At 49.1% G+C, this 22137-nt stretch overlaps 1 protein-coding gene across 3 annotated transcripts in view; it reads left to right on the top strand.

Moving 5' to 3' along the window:
• LOC134949015 (uncharacterized) overlaps positions 1-22137 on the top strand; it is a 211639-nt gene that overhangs the window by 163260 nt on the left and 26242 nt on the right. For all 3 annotated transcript variants that reach the window (XM_063937344.1, XM_063937343.1, XM_063937345.1), the window contains 2 exons: positions 12241-12277; positions 12872-13053. In XM_063937344.1, coding sequence (XP_063793414.1) covers positions 12241-12277; positions 12872-13053 — 219 coding nt within the window. The remainder of the gene's footprint in view (positions 1-12240; positions 12278-12871; positions 13054-22137) is intronic.

The raw sequence follows: 22137 nt of genomic DNA, 5'->3' as shown, positions 1-22137 counted from the left end.
GTGTGAAGGACAATACCTTTTGATGTGTAAGTTCCTTAGAGAGAGATGCTAATCACTGGGTCTATGGGCTTGGAACTTGTTTCATGTACCTGATTTAATTGACATACGAAGGACCGATGCAGGAAGGAAGACTGTTTGTTTGTATTGTAGCCTTCCTGTTGTAATCTCAAACACTGGGTTTGCCTGGAGATGTGAATGAGACAGAAACATTTGTATTTTGAAGCTATGTGATAAATTTATCAATAGTGAATGTTAATCTGATACCAAACGTCTGTGTCACAGGAAGGAGGATATTGTTTTATTGCACTTATATCCTTGTAAAATGTGATTTATTGGTATTTTGTAAAATAACCTGATTGGTTGGAGAAGACAGGGAGGGCTTACCCCCCTGTGATACTGTGTGGAAAATTGACATAAAAAGGAGACCTGCGTGCCTCCAGAGATGTATTGTAACATCTTATTCTGCTGAAAACATCTGATTGTATGCTGTTGCCCCTAGCAATAGGGAGGAGCCTTTTTAAATGTTATTGAGCAATAAACATCCTTGCCTCAAGAAGACTGCTTCATCTTGTGACCAACAGGGTTAGGCCAAACCTAGCTCCGTTCTCCGGCTGTCCAGGGAAGCACCTAGCGTCTCCAAGCTCCGCCTTCCGCCAGCTACCGGTAGAGGCCTAGCAAGTGGCTAGTGGGGATTCGTCAGCACCACACAGCTGTGGTAAGGCAGTGCGTCGGCACATACAGAGCAGAACCGTGGTTCCAAACGCCACGGCAGGTTAGGAGTTTGGTGGTGGCAGCGAGAACCCGCCCACAGCGCAGTGGGTGGAGTCAGTAACAAGCGGTTACTGACGGTAAGCGGGAATCCCCTATGTGGTCAGGCCTCGTGCGGCTTGACCTTCCATTCTGTGCGCAGCCAACGGGACACGAAAGCGGCGAGTGCTTTCGTACGGTACCGTCCTGTCACAGAAATTGGTGGCATAGTGGTGGGATATTCCCAGGCGGCTTTTCATCACCCGATTGGAGAAGCCGAGTTACTCAGGAGAGGAGTAACTGCAGCGCAGGAGAATGCACAAGATGGCGGAATTCAGCGGAATGTCCAAGGGCGATCTGGAGATCGTGTGCCAGGAGAAGGGTGTGGATATCCCTTCCAACGCGTCCAGAAGCGTCATGAAGGCGGCGCTCAGGAGCGTGGAGGAGTCTCATCGGGCGGAGGTGGAAAGCACTGACGGCGTCAGCATCGCAGAGGACGGCCCAACAGTGGACCTTCGTAAGGAACCGGTGAGAACCACAAGCCCCGCCCTCTCTCACAGCAGCAATGTTTCCCAGCAATGCCTAGCAGGGCCAGGATCCCAACGTCCCAGGGGGGGCGGCCCGGATACCCTAGCAGATCGGCTAGCGGAATTGGGGGAAAGGGCAACGGAGCAAGAGCGCTTGATCATCATCCAGATGTGGCGTGATGAGCGGGCACCACAGGCTGTGGTACCCCGGGAGCCGTTGTCAGCTGTTGTACACAGATCGGGACGCATTCAGTTTGCCAAGTTTGCAGACAGTGATGGGGACATTGATGGACATTTACAAGTTTTTGAAAGGACTTGCAAACTACACGATTTACCCAAGTCGGAGTGGGTGAGACACCTTGTACCCACTCTGCATGGAGAGGCCTTGGAGGCCTATCGAGGAGTGGCCACGGAGAACTGTGGGAACTACGACGAAGTCGCGAAGGCCCTCCTCCAGCGATTCTTCATCACTCCAGAGTCTTACAGGAAGAAGTTCAGAGACTTGCCCAAGAATCCTAGCAGCACCCATGAGCAGTTCGCCACCCAGCTGCGGCAGTACGTGGTGAAGTGGGTGAAGGATTCGGAAGCCACTACATGGGACGCACTGATTGACCTGATCTGCAGGGAGCAGTTCTACCGCAGGTGCGCCCAAGAAGTGAAGGAGTGGGTGCTAGATCGGGAGCCACCCAGCTTAAAAATGGCTGCCCAATTAGCCGACAAATATGTGGCAATTCGGCCACGGGGGCAGAAGCGCCCCGCCAGCAGCCAGCTCCAACAGACTGTACCACCAAGGGGACCCCCCTCTTCAGCTCATCACCCCCAAAGACAAGCATCTTCCAACCCGGGTGCTCTTGGCCAGCAACCGCACCGCAGCGTCCCTGCAACTGATCAGAGATCATCGGTGCCACGACTGGAGAAGAAGTGCTACGGCTGTGGGAAAATTGGACATCTGAGGATGAACTGTCCTGCATCCCAAGCACCCCAGACTCGTGCCCCAAATCCGAGTGCTGGAGCCCGGATCGCTTGTTTGACGAGAGGAGATGAGCCTACAGAGACTGTTCCCCCTCCAGTCAGTCCGATGGAGTGTGGCGAGAGACAGGTGCACTCTGCGGAGAGAGTCACCTGCATGGCCAAACAGCCCCTACACAACATGTGGAGGCACCTGCAGCCGGTCCACATGGGACCCCTGCAGGGAGAAGGCCTAAGAGACTCTGGGGCCTCAATCACTGTGGTGAGCCCCCACCTTATAGATGCTGCTGCAGTATTGCAGGGTCGCATTGCCACGGTCACCCTGGCAGATGGAACAGAGAAAGCGGTTCCCATGGCAAGAGTCTACCTGGACTGGGGAGCTGGACCAGAGTTGCGAGAAGTTGCCGTCATGGATGGTCTCCCAACTGATGTGGTCCTAGGAAATGATCTGGGTGGTGGGATCGTCACTACGTTTGTTGGCGCCATTCCCCGGAGTCAAGTTCCACAACCACCGTTGACATCAGCTACTCCAGCACAGCCCAGCCCAGAGGAAAAGACTACAGCTGCTAGACAACTGCCAGCATAGCCAACCACAGCATCAACCAGCCCAGAGGAAAAGATTACAGCGGCTAGATCAGCACATCGACCCCGCATGCCTTTTGCCTCTGGTATGCCTACGTCCCCTAGCAACGCAGAGGATGTCGGTTCCAGCTCGTTTGATCCTGTGGGGGTGCCCAATGATGCTCCTGACCCAAGTGGTTTGCCAACTCCGGCGGTGAGTATGAGAAACCACACTGACTTTTCCATGACTGACCCCTACCAGACTGACCCTAGTAGTCCCCACCTAGATTCCCCTGTAGAGTGTCCCAATTTAGGAGAGATTGAGGGCCACAGGCAGGAGTTTAGGGAGGCTCAACTCTCTGACCCATCCCTGATAGGCATGAGGCGCCACTCTGGCAGCGGCCTTGACAGGGTTGGGGCGGGAAGTATGACCTGGCGGGAAGGGTTAAGGTACAGGGTAGCCAGGAAAGTGGGAGGGGATAGACCAGATAGGGAATGTGTCCAACTGGTCCCCCCAGGGAACTTTCCTGCGCAACCGGTGTCGGTTGCCAGCGAAACCCCTTTGGACAGTAACCCGGAGACAGACCGTACCCTGAAGTGCCTGACACAGAGCTTACCCTGGTCTGGAATGTCGGATGACGCCCAGACCAACTGTAAGGCTGGTGCCATGCGTTGGCAGCCGGGGCACTCCAGCGGTTGTGTTGTCTCTGGGCCTCTGCCCATAGAAGAACCCTTGCAGCAAGTTGCTGTGGACATAGCAGGTCCCCTGCCTGTGCGCAGTAGATCGGGGAAGACACACAGCCTCCCTGTAGTGGATGCCACACAGGATCCAGAGGCTGGTGGTCTGGCCGCCATCACTGTGGCACAGGTAGCGGACGAGGAGGAAGGATTAGGCCTAGGTGACAGGGTAGGTTTCCCGAGTCATAGGTCGACGGAGGAGGATTGGAGGGCAGGTCTGACAGTTCGGGCAGACAGTTGCCAGATAGGTATGACGGAGGTGCAGTGCCTGGGGCACCATGTGGGAGGAGACAGGGGTAGGCCCAAACCAGAGGGGGTGGAGGCAACCAGAGGCTGTCCCCGACCCACATCACCCAGACCGGTACTGACCTTAGAACCTGTAAGGCCCTACGGACACGTTGTCATTGACTTTAGTCCTGTAGTGAACCCCTTGACAGAGATGGCTAGGAAGGGCATTCCCAAGTCAGTGGACTTTGCACCCGCTTGCGAGTTGGCATTCCAGTCATTGAAGGAGGCTCGGGTACCCGCTCCAGTGCTGATGGCGCACATTCTTGACCAGGACTGTGCGTTACGAACTACCGCGCCACTGCACGGACTGGGAGCAGTACCGAGCCAGAAAGAGCCATATGGGCAGGAGCACCCTGTGGCCTGTTTGAGCAGAAAACTGCTATGGTGGGAGGTGGGGTATGCCACAATTGGGACACCTTGGGTGGCACTTGTTTGTAACCGCCCCCCCACCGTGGTGACTTACCACCCACCTGTTAGGTGGCGGCAACCTACATTGGGGAAATTGGACAGACTGTTGCGGTGGAGCCTTGCTCTTCAGGTTTATGACTCTCATATTATCAACAAGCAAGGCAAGGCTCATAGCAAGGCGGATGGACTGTCACGTCAGGAGGAGCCTGAACCCCCAAAGAACTCCCGGTAACCTCATTAAGGACTGCGGGACCAGGACCCAAATCGTTCTGACATGGGTCCCTGGTTGACCCGCTTGAATGGGGGGGGAGGAGTGTGGCCAGAGAGACCAACCAGCCACACGTGTAATGGCGGCTGCGGCACTGAAGGTGTTAACCCTCGTGCCCGGCGCCATATTAAGGGACAATGGGCGCTTGGCGTCACTGTTAAACGTACTTACGGCACTGGGCGCGGACTGTTTAAAAGTTTGTTTAATGATGTGTTTTAACATGTCATATGTAGTGCTCTGTGCACAATTGTAGGAATGCATGTTTAACTGTATTTATTTTATATTCAAGATGTGGTCATCTGTATATTTAAAGAGGAAAATGCACTTACTCTTATAGATGTCTGAATAATCATCTCTTATCCTCTGGAAATAGGAAGTGGCATGCTAATGGCTCTGTCCTAGCAGAGAGGTGTGAAGGACAATACCTTTTGATGTGTAAGTTCCTTAGAGAGAGATGCTAATCACTGGGTCTATGGGCTTGGAACTTGTTTCATGTACCTGATTTAATTGACATACGAAGGACCGATGCAGGAAGGAAGACTGTTTGTATTGTAGCCTTCCTGTTGTAATCTCAAACACTGGGTTTGCCTGGAGATGTGAATGAGACAGAAACATTTGTATTTTGAAGCTATGTGATAAATTTATCAATAGTGAATGTTAATCTGATACCAAACATCTGTGTCACAGGAAGGAGGATATTGTTTTATTGCACTTATATCCTTGTAAAATGTGATTTATTGGTATTTTGTAAAATAACCTGATTGGTTGGAGAAGACAGGGAGGGCTTACCCCCCTGTGATACTGTGTGGAAAATTGACATAAAAAGGAGACCTGCGTGCCTCCAGAGATGTATTGTAACATCTTATTCTGCTGAAAACATCTGATTGTATGCTGTTGCCCCTAGCAATATGGAGGAGCCTTTTTAAAGGTTATTGAGCAATAGACATCCTTGCCTCAAGAAGACTGCTTCATCTTGTGACCAACAGGGTTTGGCCAAACCTAGCTCCGTTCTCCGGCTGTCCAGGGAAGCACCTAGCGTCTCCAAGCTCCGCCTTCCGCCAGCTACCGGTAGAGGCCTAGCAAGTGGCTAGTGGGGATTCGTCAGCACCACACAGCTGTGGTAAGGCAGTGCGTCGGCACATACAGAGCAGAACCGTGGTTCCAAACGCCACGGCAGGTTAGGAGTTTGGTGGTGGCAGCGAGAACCCGCCCACAGCGCAGTGGGTGGAGTCAGTAACAAGCGGTTACTGACGGTAAGCGGGAATCCCCTATGTGGTCAGGCCTCGTGCGGCTTGACCTTCCATTCTGTGCGCAGCCAACGGGACGCGAAAGCGGCGAGTGCTTTCGTACGGTACCGTCCTGTCACAACTAGGATTGGAGGAATGTTTTTCCTTAAAATGTTTGGAGACTGTATGTGTCTCCAAACCTTTTTTCACATTATATGTATGTTCATAAAGTCTTGTTTTTAGATTGCGGCTTGTCTTACCAACGTAGATCAAGCCACAATCACACTCCAAGGCGTAAATCACGTTCCTTGAGTTACAGGTGATAAAATCACCAATGGGGTATGTAATACCGTTAACTGTAAAATCTTTTATCTTACTAGGTCCTTTGGTACATTTGCACATGGCAGAAAGTCCACACCTATAGAAACCTTTACTTCTAATACTACTTCTTTTCATAGGTTCTATAGAACTGTGAACTAAACGATCTTTTAAAGACTTCGATCTCCTATAAATGAACCTAGGTTTCACCGGTAATAAATCACCAAGGATCGGATCTTTAGTCAGAACCTTCCAATGTTTTTTTATTGTAGATTCAATTTCCTTGTGTTGTGAGTTATAATTCATTATAAAGGACTACTTAGAGTCATCGGCCTTGGTTTTTTCAATCCTTTTACCCTGTACCAACTCACTTCTAGTTATGCCGTTTACTTTATCTTGAGCTTTCGTTAATAATTCACTAGAATAGCCTTTTTCTAAGAACCTATCAGTAAGTTCCCTCGATTGTATAGTGTAAACCTCGGGGTCAGTACAATTCCTTTTAACCCTAAGTAGCTGACTATACGGTATTCCATCTAGCCAGTGTTCATGGTGTTGGCTAGTGCCTTTCAATAAAACTATTGGAATCGGTGGGTTTACGATATAATTTAGTTTTTAAAGAACCATTTTCAACATATAAACATAAGTCAAGAAATTTAATCTCTTTATCACTAACCACCGAAGATAATTTAATATTAAAGATGTTTCTTTCAAGGGAAGCCAGGAAGGAATTCAAATCCTCTAAACCATTCTCCCATATGAACAAAATGTTGTCAATAAAACGACGCCAATGCACCAGGCCCACCCCCAGCACGCCACCTGGCCATACAACAAGATCTTCCCAGAAGGCCATGAATAAATTGGCGTAACTGGGGGCGAACCTGGTGCCCATCGCAGTGCCCACACGTTGAAGGTAATAGCTGCCATTGAAAATAAAATAGTTATTTCTAAGTATAAATCTTATACCTTCTTTAATAAAATCCTTCAAATCGCTGGTATACTCGGATTTATCCAGGAAGTGAGACACTGCTTCCAGACCCTTCTCTTCTTCAATGATTGTATATAGAGTCGATACATCCGCACTTACAAGTATGTAATTGCTCTTCCAATTAAACTCTTCTAACAGATTTAATAAATGGCGTTACTTATCTAAAAATAAAATCTGATCCAACTAGTAAGATCAGTGAGGCACTACATAGATTAACTACTGAGGCACTTTCGAAAAATATCACGAAAGATGAATTTGAGTTCATTAATATCAAACAACCTTCCATTCCAACGATATATTGTTTACCTAAGTTTCATAAAGACCCTTTATGCCCACCGGGAAGACCCATTGTTTCGGGGACCAATAGTATCACCTCCAATTTATCAATAATTATCGATTATTATCTTCAGCCTTTGGTTAAAGAGACTAAATCGTATTTGAAAGATACAGGCCATTTATTAAATCTGTTAGAAGAGTTTAATTGGAAGAGCAATTACATGCTTGTAAGTGCGGATGTATCGACTCTATATACAATCATTGAAGAAGAGAAGGGTCTGGCAGCAGTGTCTCACTTCCTGGATAAATCCGAGTATACCAGCGATTTGAAGGATTTTACTAAAGAAGGTATAAGATTTATACTTAGAAATAACTATTTTATTTTCAATGGCAGCTATTACCTTCAACGTGTGGGCACTACGATGGGCACCAGGTTCGCCCCCAGTTACGCCAATTTATTTATGGCCTACTGGGAAGATCTTTTTGTGTGGCGTGCTGGGGGTGGGCCTGGTGCATTGGCGTCGTTTTATTGACGACATTTTGTTCATATGGGAGAATGGTTTAGAGGATTTGAATTCCTTCCTGGCTTCCCTTGAAAGAAACATCTTTAATATTAAATTATTTTCGGTGGTTAGTGATAAAGAGATTAGATTTCTTGACTTATGTTTATATGTTGAAAATGGTTCTTTGAAAACTAAATTATATCGTAAACCCACCGATTCCAATAGTTTTATTGAACGCACTAGCCAACACCATGAACACTGGCTAGATGGAATACCGTATAGTCAGCTACTTAGGGTTAAAAGGAATTGTACTGACCCCGAGGTTTACGCTATACAATCAAGGGAACTTGCTCATAGGTTCTTAGAAAAAGGCTATTCTAGTGAATTATTAATGAAAGCTCAAGATAAAGTAAACGGCATAACTAGAAGTGAGTTGGTACAGGGTAAAAGGATTGAAAAAACCAAGGCCGATGACTCTAAGTAGTCCTTTATAATGAATTATAACTCACAACACAAGGAAATTGAATCTACAATAAAAAAACATTGGAAGGTTCTGACTAAAGATCCGATCCTTGGTGATTTATTACCGGTGAAACCTAGGTTCATTTATAGGAGATCGAAGTCTTTAAAAGATCGTCTAGTTCACAGTTCTATAGAACCTATGAAAAGAAGTAGTATTAGAAGTAAAGGTTTCTATAGGTGTGGACTTTGTGCCATGTACAAATGTACCAATGGACCTAGTAAGATAAAAGATTTTACAGTTAACGGTATTACATACCCCATTGGTGATTTTATCACCTGTAACTCAAGGAACGTGATTTACGCCTTGGAGTGTGATTGTGGCTTGATCTACGTTGGTAAGACAAGCCGCAATCTAAAAACAAGACTTTATGAACATACATATAATGTGAAAAAAGGTTTGGAGACACATACAGTCTCCAAACATTTTAAGGAAAAACATTCCTCCAATCCTAGTCATTTTAAAACTTTTTTGGGGATACAAATCATCAACCCCACACCACGTAATAAGGAGATAGAAATGATCCTTTCAAAAACAGAAATGAAGTGGATATACAAGTTGAAGTCGTTGGTTCCCCTTGGTCTGAACAGCGACTTTGAGTTAAAATGGTTTTTATGATTCTATTATTCATTTTAAAAAGATCAATTGTTTGCACACTATTTGTTTATTCTCTGCTTACTGCTGTGTATATTTTTATTTGTTTTATATATTCTATGGACTGCTACTATGTTGAAGAATCCGCGGTGGAACGCAAACACCGTGATATGGAACGCATGGCTATTTCCGGTGACGTCATATCCGGGAATTTGTAATACAAGCGGTTCTTATCCAGTGGCGGTGAGGCGCATGGGGCAGAATATGGCCTCTGTTCCATATCCGGTTACGTCACTTCCGGGTGACGCGACTTCCGGAAAAGGCGGTCTGTGATCAACAGGTGCCGAGGATCACAGCAATTATGGTGCTATTTAAGGAGGGACTGGTTGGATTAGCTCCCATGCTTCTGAGGAAGGACGTAAGTCCGAAAGCGCTTAAGCAGGGAGACTGGGTGGACGAGGACCTGTAGATTGGAGCTGTTATTTCAAGTTGGTGGAGACGCCTGAACACTGGGACTTTGCGGTGACTATGCCCTAGAGTTTCCTCTTGTTAGCAGTCCATACCACGGGGATGTCCTCGATGTGTTTTATGCTGTTTTTTATCTGATGTTTGTGAGTGCATTTTATATTAAATAAGTGTCCTAAAGTTCAAAGACAGTGTTGCACTATCACTTTCATTTTCTCTTCCAAGTTCTATATGGAGGACTCTTCTATGAAGTAGAGGCCACTTTTCCCACTTTGTGATTATCTACATGCAATTATTACACATCCTTATGTGAGTGGGATCGAGTAAATAAAAACATTGTTGGATTATTAACAGAGTTGCACTATGTTTTGTATGTTTTTTGTATTTTAGCAATACTTCAAACCATCTTTCTGTGAGATCTGAAATTCCTTGCGATCAATACTGTGTAAGCCTTTTTTTCTGACGGTATCTAAGTAGCGCCACGTGGAGTCACATTTCATTATAGGGGGTCATTCCGAGTTGATCGTAGCTGTGTATCTGTGCTAAATTTAACACAGCTACGATCATTCACACTGAAATGCGGGGCGGACTAGCGGAGATGCCTTTGCACTTCAAGAGTAGCTCCCGACCAGCGCAGCTTTAGCGTGCTGGCCGGGAGCTACTCATCGCTCCCAGGCCCACAGCTGTTGTGTGTGACTTCACGCAGCGGCTGCAGGCCACTCCCTGCACGGTCTGGCCACGCCTGCGTTGGCCGGGCCGCGCCCACGAAACGGCGGCCAAATGCCACTGTTTCGCCCTCTTCCGCCCATCGACCGCCTCTGCCTGTAAATCAGGCAGAGGCGATCGTAGCGTAGCGACAGGCGGCCATGCGGCGGTGCACTGCGTCGCCGGCACATGCGCGGTTCTGACCCGATCGCTACGCTGCGAAAAACTGCAGCGTGCGATCGGGTCAGAATGACCCCCAACAGGTGTTATTAATTAATGCCTACGAATGTATATGCTAAAGAGCAGCACCGTAACTACATGTGTGTCAGGTGTGCCGTGAGGGCGCAACGGCCAGCGGCTTATAATGAGTTAAATTGACTCATTACAAGCCGCCTCTGCTGTGTGCGCCGCGCTGGAGAAAAGCCGGAGGCAGGGGAGGAGAGCAGCAGCGCCGGAGCCAGCGGAGGAGGAGGGAGGGGGTCTGGAGCCGCAGCAGCGCTAGGTAATTGGTAGAGGCTCCGCTGCAGCAGTCCCCTCTCCTTCCGCATTGGCTGCCCGGCGCTGCTGTGAATGCTGGGATGCGCTGCTGCGGCTCCAGTCCCCCTCCCTCCTCCTCCTTCTCCCCTGCCTGGGATCTGATCATCTGCCAGCACAGAGGAGCCTGACTGCCAGTGGGGTGAGATGGTAAGTATCTATCTGTCTGTGTCTCTCTCTATCTCTCTATCTATTCTGTCTGCCACAATGTATAAAAAGGGGGACTGGCTACCGTAATGTGTAAAAAGGGGGACGCTGTCTGCCATAATGTGTAAAAAAAGGGGGACGCTGTCTGCCGTAATGTGTAAAAAGGGGGACGCTGTCTGCCGTAATGTGTAAAAAGGGGGACGCTGTCTGCCGTAATGTGTGAAAAGGGGACGCTGTCTGCCATAATGTGTAAAAAGTGGACGCTGTCTGCCGTAATGTGTAAAAAGGGGGTGCTGTCTGCCGTAATGTGTAAAAAGGGGGACGCTGTCTGCCGTAATGTGTAAACAGGGGACGCTGTCTGCCGTAATGTGTAAACAGGGGACGCTGTCTGCCGTAATGTGTAAAAAGGGGGACGCTGTCTGCCGTAATGTGTAAACAGGGGACGCTGTCTGACGTAATGTGTAAAAAGGGGACGTTGTCTACCGTAATGTGTAAAAAGGGGGACTGTCTGCCGTAATGTGTAAAAGGGGCTCTACCTGGTGTAGTGACGCTACTGTGAAGCGTAATTTGAATAATGAAGACTACTGTGCACCGTAATATGAATTGGTATTATTTTGTGGCCACGCCCCTTCCCCATGCAGCCACGCCCCTATATGTTTTTTTGCGTGCCTGCGTCACGCACTGCCCCTATCTTGCATGGGGGGAGGGCCAATGCCGTTTCTTGCACACAGCGCAAAAATGCCTAGTTACGGCACTGTTAAAGAGTCATACAACAATTTGTCTAATGAGCATTTTATACCCAGAACACTCTACAAGTGTCAAGGGGCAGTCGCTATGACTGGAGAAACATTGGGGGTAATTCCAAGTTGATCGCAGCAGGGTTTTTTTTAGCAATTGGTCAAAACCATGTGCACTGCAGTGGAGGCAGATATAACATGTGCAGAAAGAGTTAGATTTGGGTGGGTTATTTTGTTTCTGTGCAGGGCAAATACTGGCTGCTTTATTATTACACTGCAATTTAGATTGCAGATTGAACACACCCCACCCAAATCTAACTCTCTCTGCACATGTTATATCTGCCTGCCCTGCAGTGCACATGGTTTTGCCCAATTGCTAACAAAAATCCTGCTGCGATCAACTTGGAATTACCCCCATTGTTTTCACACATATTGATTGTGTACATTCAGTCTCTCCACTTCACAGATGTGATACAACAGTATAATGTAAGTTAATGCTGTTGGCCAGATGTACTAAGCCTTGAAAAGTGATACATTGCACCGTGATAAAGTACCAACCAAACATCTTCTAACTGTCATTTTTCAAATCCAGCCCGTAACATGGCTGTTTATTAGCTGATTGACAGGTACTTTATCACTGTGAAGTTTATCACTTTTCAAAGCTTAGCACATCTCCCCGTGTCTGTTACAAGTCAAACTGACAATGAAATATTATACATTATAGGTGGTACATACAGAGTTCGATTCCTGCACAAGATTGGGTACGTACAAACTTGAAAACCACTAAAGAGCTGTCAAATGAAAGCTTGTTTGTAGAGCTTTGTATGTTGAATAAAACAGTGGAGGTGCATTAGTGTCCTCCGTACTAGCGATGGTCAGGGGTGGGTACTGGTGTATAATGCCCAGACTGACTGGAGGGCCCTCTGTCTGCCGGTGACCCTGGGCCTTCCAGGGATATGCAACCATATTCCCTAGATGGACTGGCCATGCCACTTATAGCATGTACAGAGAGCCACATCCCCTCCCAGGACTGGGCCCCGGCAGATCTTCCTGCAGCCCTGCTAGTACGTCTCACACTGACCTGCACGCTCCTGATGATGTGGATGCAGGAAAACTTCCCCATTGATCGCGTCGTACACTAACCAATCACATTGTGTGTACTTGCCAACAGTGCCGGTTTGCAGACATCTAAAAGATGCACGGTATCATTCAAAATGGAGCGTAGTTTGAGTGGAGTAATTTGGTTGTGGGGACATGGGCTTATTGGTATCTCCTAGTACTCAATTCTGTTGAATGCAAGAACATATTTATGTTGATTTAGTCCTTATGGAGACCACACATTTATCTTCTTTCAGCGTCCTGAATAAAACAAGTAAGGATTTACTAAAGTTCATACCAAACCTATACGCAGAGGAGCAGATTGAGGAGTACCTAAGTAAAATCAGTGAATTGCTGCTTACTGAGTATTGTCCACTACCGCTGACACCTTCTGAACTTCAGGCCAAAGCCCTGGAGCTCTTAACAAGAAAACTGAAGAGTAAGTTCTGTTTTAGACAATGTTGGTGGTTATAAGAACTGTGTCACTGTACAATCTGAATGCAAAGCTCTGGTATACATATGTGTGGCCTCTCCATTCTTATCTGTGCATTGTTCATGGGCTAGATCACGGGTAAGCAACCTGCGGGACTCCAACTGCTGTGGAAATAGTTATTCCAAAATACCCTGATACAGTTCTAGCATGCTGTAACAGCAAAACTATGGCACGGCTTGCTTGGAAGTGGATTTACCGGGAGAAGTTTCCGTATACACCACATAGTGGGAGATGCCTGGCGTTAACACAGGATGTCTTTCTTTTGTTGCCGAAATGCATCTTATTCGCATCGCTATGCAAATAGGATGCACAAGCAGACTGTACTGATAAAAATGTTATCCGGCATGTCTATATTCTCTGTGCGGCTATATCTGCATATGCAGTGGTACCATACCATTTCGTATGCAGATACAGCCACGGTCGCACACGGAACTAGGAATGCCGCATATCATTTCTCAAACGTCCTAGAGGATGCTGGGGACTCCGTAAGGACCATGGGGTATAGACGGGATCCGCAGGAGACATGGGCACACTATAAGACTTTCAATGGGTGTGAACTGGCTCCTCCCTCTATGCCCCTCCTCCAGACCTCAGTTAGACTCTGTGCCCAGGAGTGACTGGACACACACTTAGAGAAACTCAGTAGAGCTCCCCTAAAGACTTTATTGTTAGGTTTTTTATTTTCAGGGAGACCTGCTGGCTACAGGTTCCCTGCATCGTGGGACTGAGGGGAGAGAAGTCAGACCTACTTCTGCTTCTTAGGCTACTGGACACCATTAGCCCCAGAGGGTTCGATCACTTGGTGCGCCTAGCTGCTTGTTCCCGGTGCCGCGTCGTCACCCCCCTCACAGAAACCAGAAGAAAGAAGCCGGGTGAGTATGTGAAGAACAGAAGACTTCAGTGACGGCAGAAGACTTCAGTAACGGAGGTACAGCGCGGCGGTCGCGCTGAGCTCCATGCTCCCACACACCAACGGCACTCACAGGGCGCTGGGGGTGAGCGCCCTGGGCAGCAAGTTACTGAGGCTCAAATCCGCTGGAGGAGATGCATATTAGGTGCCTGGGCACCGTGTACGATCCCCCGCCAGTATAAACCAGCGGCCATGCTGCGCACCATTGCTCACTCGCACGGTGGCTTTGCAAGGGTGCAGGGCGCATGGGGGGGGGGGGCCTGGGCAGCAGTATAAACCTCTTGTGGGTGTAATAAAATATGTATACAGTGCGTGTGCACTGTATACGGACCCCGGCCAGCATACAAAAGTATTTTATTAGAGGGGCTGAAGCGCGCCGAGTAGGGGCGGGGCTTAGCCCTCACACAAAGATTAAGCGCCATTTTCTTCATGTCCACGCCAAAAGCGTGTATATAGTGCACATGAGGGGGGGGCACAGTGTGTTAGTGCTATATAGAAGGAAATATGGCACTATATTAGATAATGGGCATGTAATCATTATTTGTGTGCATATATCTCTGTGTGTTCCCTGTCAGATTTACCCACTATTGCTTTTTAGTCAACATGTGTCGACATGCGTGAGTGTTCTGTCACAAATAGCTGTGGGGATCACTGTCGGCTTCGCCGACACCTGTTGGTGCTTGATTCGGTAGATGCAGTTTCAGCAGGTCGATACTTGTATGCTTGTTAAAAGTAAACACTGTATGGGAGACACAGTAGTATGTGGGTGGCCCTGTCGGCACCGACTGCTATTACTGGGTGTAAATTAACATGTAACTGCCTTATACCTGTATATATATTTATATGTAAGGTACAGGTCCATGTGCCTGTACCTCGAACACAGATATGGTGGTGTATGTGGGAAAGTGTTCTTAAAATTATTTATGTATACTTCCCTCGGAACTCTCGGGGTTGCAAGAAGGTTATTTTGCCTGGTTACTACTCCCTGTTGTCGACGAATACTAGGTTTTCTGTCGACCATAATGTTTCCTGGTAGATCCACAACTGGGGCATTCAGTACATGGTCATACACATTCAGAACACATTAATGTCAATAGGGACACGAAGGTTCCGGACAATCAGGTCATATGTATGTTTATATATATATATATATATATATATATATATATATATATATATATAGTATATCCAATTGTCCGGCACTCCCTCCCGGATAAGCATTATTCTTGCTGCGGTGCCATCTTAAGCTCCTTGGAGCTATTGTAGTATATGCAAATAAGCGGCACTCACCAAGCTTCTTATAAAATTAAAACGGTCCTTTATTAGATCCTACGTTTCGGGGATACCCCCGTCGTCAGGGACAGCATGAACATAATCACATAGTGCCAAAAAACATACATTTATACCCACCCCCAAAGGCAATCAAGCAGTCTTACCTGTTCCACCTGGAGGACGCCAGCCTTCTGCATCACGGGTCTTCCCGCCGGTCACACATCCTTGCACGGCCGAACGGAGCCCATGACGTCATCAGGCGGCGCCCTCCGGCGCAGACGGCACACTCTGCGTGGTTGCTATGCAACATACAAACAATCCATGTTAAAAACCAAGTAACAGCAAATGACACTTTAAAATATACAATGTATCTGATTAGTTATATTAACAGTGCCAACAGTAATAACAACTATAATATCACAATCGCCACCACACAAGTCCCCACTATTGATGGATCACTGACACCTGAAATAAAATGAAAGAAAGCATTGTAAGCCGAGGCTCTCATTTAACCCCCGAGGTGCTATTGTATCTAAAACAAAAATCCACCTGCATTCCTTTTGAAGCAAAATTTTTGCCCGATCCCCCCCCCCCCCCCCTCCCCCCGGATTTTTAAAGGAACGTGGTCTATGATGGTTGCTCTCATACTAGCGATGCTATGTCTGGCTTCAAAGCAATGTCTGGCAACAGGCTGATCGCTGCTGCCAGATTCCAAAGCGTATCTAATGGCTGTCCTGTGCTGCGCCATACGCTCCTTAAATTGGCGCTGTGTTTTGCCAATATATGCCAACCCACAGGGACAGGTCAGCATATAAATGACAAATGTAGTACTACATGTAACAGGGTACTTTATCTCAAATCTCTTCCCTGTATGGGGGTGACAAAATGTATTGCCAGCTAACAGGGCTCTGCAGGTCACACACCCTAAGCATCTGTAACAGCCATTTCTTCTACTGAGGAAATGAGATGTGTTCTTCTTATCCATTCCTGTAATGTCAAGCTTGACCAAACGGTCCTTTAAGTTCCTACCTCTGGTGTAACTAGGTAGTAGTTTAGCTTGCTGCAATAAAGGTAAGTCTGTATCACTATTTACCATAGGCCACCACTTTTTGGCCTTTTTGGTAAGGGTGGGACTTTTGTCCGTATATTGACTCACCCAAGGAACTACTTCTGAGACATTATTTTGATCACCGCGAGATTGATACTTAAGGGTGTCTGCCCGTGGAATATTCAACACTCTGTTTTTAGTGATTTCTAATAACTTTCTATCATAGCCTCTTTCTAAAAATGTATTCACCATTTGATCCAAAGCCAAATCAATCATGGTGGGATCTGATGTAATATGCCTGGCCCTCAACATCTGTGAATATGGTAAACTATTACGGAGAGGCAAGGGGTGAAAACTGTCATTCCTTAAGATGGTATTTCTATCGGTGCTCTTAACAAATAGCGCACTACTTAGACTGTGTTCACCTACTGAGATCGTAACATCCAAGTAATGTACTGATTCCGTACTGATTTCATATGACAGTTTCACCACACTATCAGACAAATTATGCTCATCCAATATCCTACGGAGATCTACTGTAGTGCCAGACCAAACAATAAACAAGTCATCTATCAAAATTATTTTTGAATTTATTACGACTAATTTACTAAGCTGTCGTATTCTGCAATTTCATATTTACCGATGTCGATGTCATTCGTTTTTTTTTGCAGTGTTTTACGTGAGTGACTTGTAAAACACTGCCGACTTTAACACAATGAATCTCGGCCGGATCTGTGAGATCCGTGCTGGGCTTCATTGTGCACCTTTATAAAAAATAAAATCATTGTTAAAATCGCTGGAAAAAAATGCGTGGGGTCCCCCCTACTAAGCAAAACCAGCCTCGGGCTCTTCGAGCCGGCCCTGGTTGAAAAAATATGGGGGAAAAAGTGACAGGGGTTCCCCCATATTTAAACAACCAGCACTGGGCTCTGCGCCTGGTCCTGGTTCCAAAAATACGGGGGACAAAAAGCGTAGGGGTCCCCCGTATTTCTGAAACCAGCACCGGGCTCCACTAGCCAGATACATAATGCCACAGCCGGGGGACACTTTTATATTGGTCCCTGCGGCCCTGGCATTACATACCCAACTAGTCACCCCTGGCCGGGGTACCCTGGAGGAGTGGGGACCCCTTCAATCAAGGGCCCCCCCCCCCCCCCCTCCAGCCACACAAGGGCCAGGGGTGAAGCCCGAGGCTGTCCCCCCCCATCCAAGGGCTGCGGATGGGGGGCTGATAGCCTTTTTGTCAAAAATTTAATATTGTTTTTAGTAGCAGTACTACAAGTCCCAGCATGCCTCCCCCGCAAGCTGGTACTTGGAGAACCACAAGTACCAGCATGCGGTGGAAAACCGGGCCCGCTGGTACCTGTAGTACTACTACTAAAAAAATACCCCAATAAAAACAGAAGACACACACCTTGAAAGTAAAAGTTTAATACATACATCCACACCTCCATACACACATACTTACCTATGTTCACACGAGGGTCGGTCCTCTTCTCCATGTAGAATCCATGGGGTACCTGTTGGATAAATTATACTCACATAATCCAGTGTAGTTCGGTCCTCTTCTTTTCTATTTGTAATCCACGTACTTTGCAAAATAAAAAAACGGATACACGACCACGCACTGAAAGTGGCCCCATGTTTTCACATGGGACCCCTTTCCCCGACTGCCAGGAACCCCCCATGACTTCTGTCTAAGAGGGTTCCATCAGCCAATCAGGGAGCGCCACGTTGTGGCACCCTCCTGATTGGCTGTGTGCTCCTGTAGTGTATGTCAGGCAGCACACGGCAGTGTTACAATGTAGCGCCTATGCGCTCCATTATAACCAATGGTGGGAACTTTGTGGTCAGCGGTGAGGTTACTTTCGGTCAACCGCTGACCACAAAGCACAGGCAGGGGTGCATACCTCCCAACTTTCTTCAGGCAGGAGGGAAAGGGGGCGTGGCTTCGCGGGTGGACCCGCGATCGCAAGCCACGCCCCTGTTTTCGTCAGTGAGGGGATATGCCCAGCGCTCTGTGAGCTGCTGGCATGCCCCCAGCGGCGGATTATTAGTCCGGGGGGCCCAGGGCACTTGAGACAGGAACCCTATCTCATTGCTGTGCCTGCTGTGGGTTTGGGGGTGTGGCCTAATAGCGGCCCTCGTGGCCACGCCCCCTTATGCAAATTCCGGGATTTTTTGGGGGGGGGATTTTGGCCCCTCAGCTAGGGGTAAATCCAGAGGGGGTGGTTGCTCCCCCTTACACACCCGCACAGGCAGAAGACAGCAGGGAGGCTGCTGCCTCCCTGCAACACCACAGACCTGCCTACACGCAGCAGCGTGTGCTGACTATAGCACAATGCTGCTGCTGTTGCTGGCAGGACGGGGGAGCTTCAGAGCTGGGACAGAGCTACTCCAGCTGGGGGCCCCCCTAAAACTGTGAGGCCCGGGGTACGTACCCCCTGGGCCCACCCTTAATCCGTACCCCCTGATGCCCCCTCTCCCTCTGTCTCCACTAAATAGACGCTGTGTGCATGCTAAGCAGAACAGCGAGTACAGGAGCTTGCCAACTGCCCCCCCACCGCGGGACACTACGGCCCGTGGGTAGGACAGACCCAAAAAAAGGGACTGTCCCGCGAAAATCGGGACAGTTGGGAGGTATGGGGGTGTGTGAGGGGGTATGCCATACAGACAGACGGGCACCGGCTCACTGTGTACTTGACCCCCCACATCAGCATACTCAGCAGGGTCTCTCTGACGCGGAGGAGCGTCACTTTCTGGCACACTCCACGCTTCTTAGCTGCAGTTTTGTGGGGCACCTGCCGCTGTGCAGGTTCCGTACTGCCTCTGTTATCTCCAGCCCCGGCAACCCCACCGCTAGCTGCAGCGCTGCCGCCCGCAGTGAGGTGCGCCCAGCTCCTTCACACACTTTAGCCGGTGGGCAGCGCTGCAGAAGTCCGCGCTGCTTGCAGGCTCCGACCCCCTCCTCCCTCCAGCCGCAGCGTCTCCTGGGGGCTAACCAGTCACTCCCAGTCTCCCCTTACCACAGTGCCCGGCAGCCGCGAGGTCCGCGCCGCGTGCATGCTATGACCCCCTCCTCCAGCCGCAGCGTCTCCTGGGAGCTAACCAGTCACTCCCAGTCTCCCCTTACCACAGTGCCCGGCAGCCGTGCGAGGTCCGCGGTGTGTGACTGAGGAGTGGGGGGGAGGGATGCGGACGGGCAGAGGAAGCAGGACTCCAGCCTGAGAGAGTCAACCATGCCAAGTCTCCACCAGCAGCAGATCCAAACAGGTTGGAGTGGAACAGCAGCAGCCAGCAGCAGTGACTCCGGTAAGACACATCTGTCTGTCACCACTGTTTTGTCCCTAATACCAATCTCTCCCGTGCCCTGTGTTCTGTCATGTCCCTGTCACCCTTATCCTGGCCCTGTCACCATTATCCTGGCCCTGTCACCCCTATCCTGGCCCTGTCACCCCTATCCTGGCCCTGTCAACCAAATCCTGACCCTGTCAACCAAATCCTGGTCCTGCTGCCCCTGTCCTGGCCCCGTCGCCCCTGTCCTGGCCCTGTCACCCCTGTCCTGGCCCTGTGACTGCATACCCTCCAACTACCTTTTTGGCAGGTACAGTACCCGCAGCGTCTCCAGACCCCTCCCCAATGCACCACACCTCCGCACCTTCCCCTCCACCACATGCGACACTCCACCCCTCCCCCACACGCTGTGCCTCCAGACCCCCTACACCACCAGCGGCTCCCACTCCCCCACCACCCACAGCACCTCCAGACCCCTCCACCATCCACCCCCCACATATGTCTCCCCCCACACCTGCCCCCCTCCACCCACAGCATCTGCAGACACCCTCCTCCATTCGCGGTCCCCCCCCCTCACCCACCCATGGCACCCCCGCACCTGCCCCTCCACCACCTGCAGCGCCTCCGGACCCCCTTCCCCATCCGCCGCACCTGCCTCTCCCCCACCGCGGTGCCTCCGGACCCCCTACCCCACCCCCGGCACCCCCGCCCCTTCCCATCCCACAGCACCTCCGGAACCCTTCACTCATCCACAACATCCCTGCACCTGCCCCTCCCCCACCTGCAGTGCCTCCGGACCCCTCCCCCATCTACAGCCCCCACTCTTCTGTCTCTCCCCCACCCGCAGCACGTCCCAACCCTTCCCCATCCGGGCCCCCCCGCATCTGCCCCCCTCCACCTGCAGCATCTACAGACACCCTCCCCCATCCGCAGTCCCCCCGCACCCGCTCATTCTGTACATCGTGCCCTGCAGGTGCTGTTCACGCCGTCACAAGGGGCTGCGCCTCCTTCACCATCGCACGCCCTTTCATTGTGCAATATTTAACCACTAACAAAGGAATGCAGGTAATACTCCATATAATACAAATATTGAACCCCATATAGGCATGCAAGGGTTAAAGGGGCGTAGCGACGGTGTGAAGAGCGCCCGTAGGGCGCGATGAAGCACCTAGTGATTTATAATGAATGCTGAAGTAATAGTATTCCTTCTCATCTGCTGGTCGCTCTGTTTATAAAGCTAGGTGGGCCGTGTCGAGTTGGTCTCAGATCCTCTCAAGGAGTCCAAATGTTTATTCTTTTCCCACCGCTGATAGAATACTACGAAAGTCAACTCTTGGTCGACACGGGGCCCTGCCACAAAGGATCGTATACAGGAAGCTAAGTGATATTTTTATTTCTATGCTTTGAGCTTATTTGCATTACATGCAGATGTGGGAGTGTTTATATTCGGAAAGGCATCCGATAGAATTAACCTAAAGAGAGTAGAGGTTGTTCCTTCTGTTGGTTCTTCTCTATAACATTGCGGCGGCTGCCGTACGTATACAGGAGGTGTGGCTGGGGGAACGCTGAGGCTGACTCCGAGAGATACTGGAGTTTTTCCCTGGGACGGTGTACCGCTGTTTGGGGATGCCTCAGTTCAGTCAATCCCGGCGGATACTGCTGGTAAATCTAACTTCGTGAGTTAGTCTCCTTCACAACGGTTGGTGGGATGCAGTCATTTTAACCGGTTCGATACCGTTCTTTTTTCCTTTTCGGTGCAGACAGTGGAAGGTGAAAAGGTAAGAGTTCTGCAGCCTTGTTAGGTTCGCAGAAGCGGCTGTCGTTTTCTGTTTCTACCACATCCATCACATGTCGCGAAGTCTATCGGGCTGGAGGCCACTCTGGTGGGAACTCGTCTACTACTTTTCAGTCAGTCCAGGATTAGACTAGGACCTGTGAGTTAATTATAGAATTCAAAAGGGCATTCTGGCGTTACCGATGTTTCCCCTAACTGATTTTTCTAATAGATCTTGCCGTTTCCCCTCTGGAAGGGGAGGTAGTACGCGACGCCATACCAAAGGTGCGTCAGGTTCAGGACATTGTCCTGCTGTCCCGTTGTTCTCCACATTCAGATTACCTGGGTGGATGTCCAGGATTGTCTTTACCATTTCACCGGAGTGATGGCAGTGGGATGGTATTCTTTCAATAGTAAAAGCCATTGTGGTTCTGTACTGGGACACTCTCCTGATTAAGGGGTGGTCAAGACACCAGTGGTGCAAATCGCTGTTTCTCTCTGACTGTTCTTCAACACAGGGGAAGGCTGTTACTCCCAACAACGCAGACATCGGAGGTGGGTATCAGAGTAGATACGGAATGGTTAAAGTTCTGTGGGTTCCTGTGGAAAGATGTCTGAGGATCTGGAGTCGGATCAGATTTGCAGCGACAATCCATCAATATGTTCCGTTGATAAAGAAGATCGGTGCGGCCTAGGAGGCCTTTTTCGGTGAGCAGGTCAAATGCCGGAGTG

The sequence above is a fragment of the Pseudophryne corroboree genome, chromosome 8, assembly GCF_028390025.1.
Source record: "Pseudophryne corroboree isolate aPseCor3 chromosome 8, aPseCor3.hap2, whole genome shotgun sequence".
NCBI classification, from domain to species: Eukaryota; Metazoa; Chordata; class Amphibia; order Anura; family Myobatrachidae; genus Pseudophryne; species Pseudophryne corroboree.
This window is presented reverse-complemented; position numbering and strand designations above follow the sequence as displayed.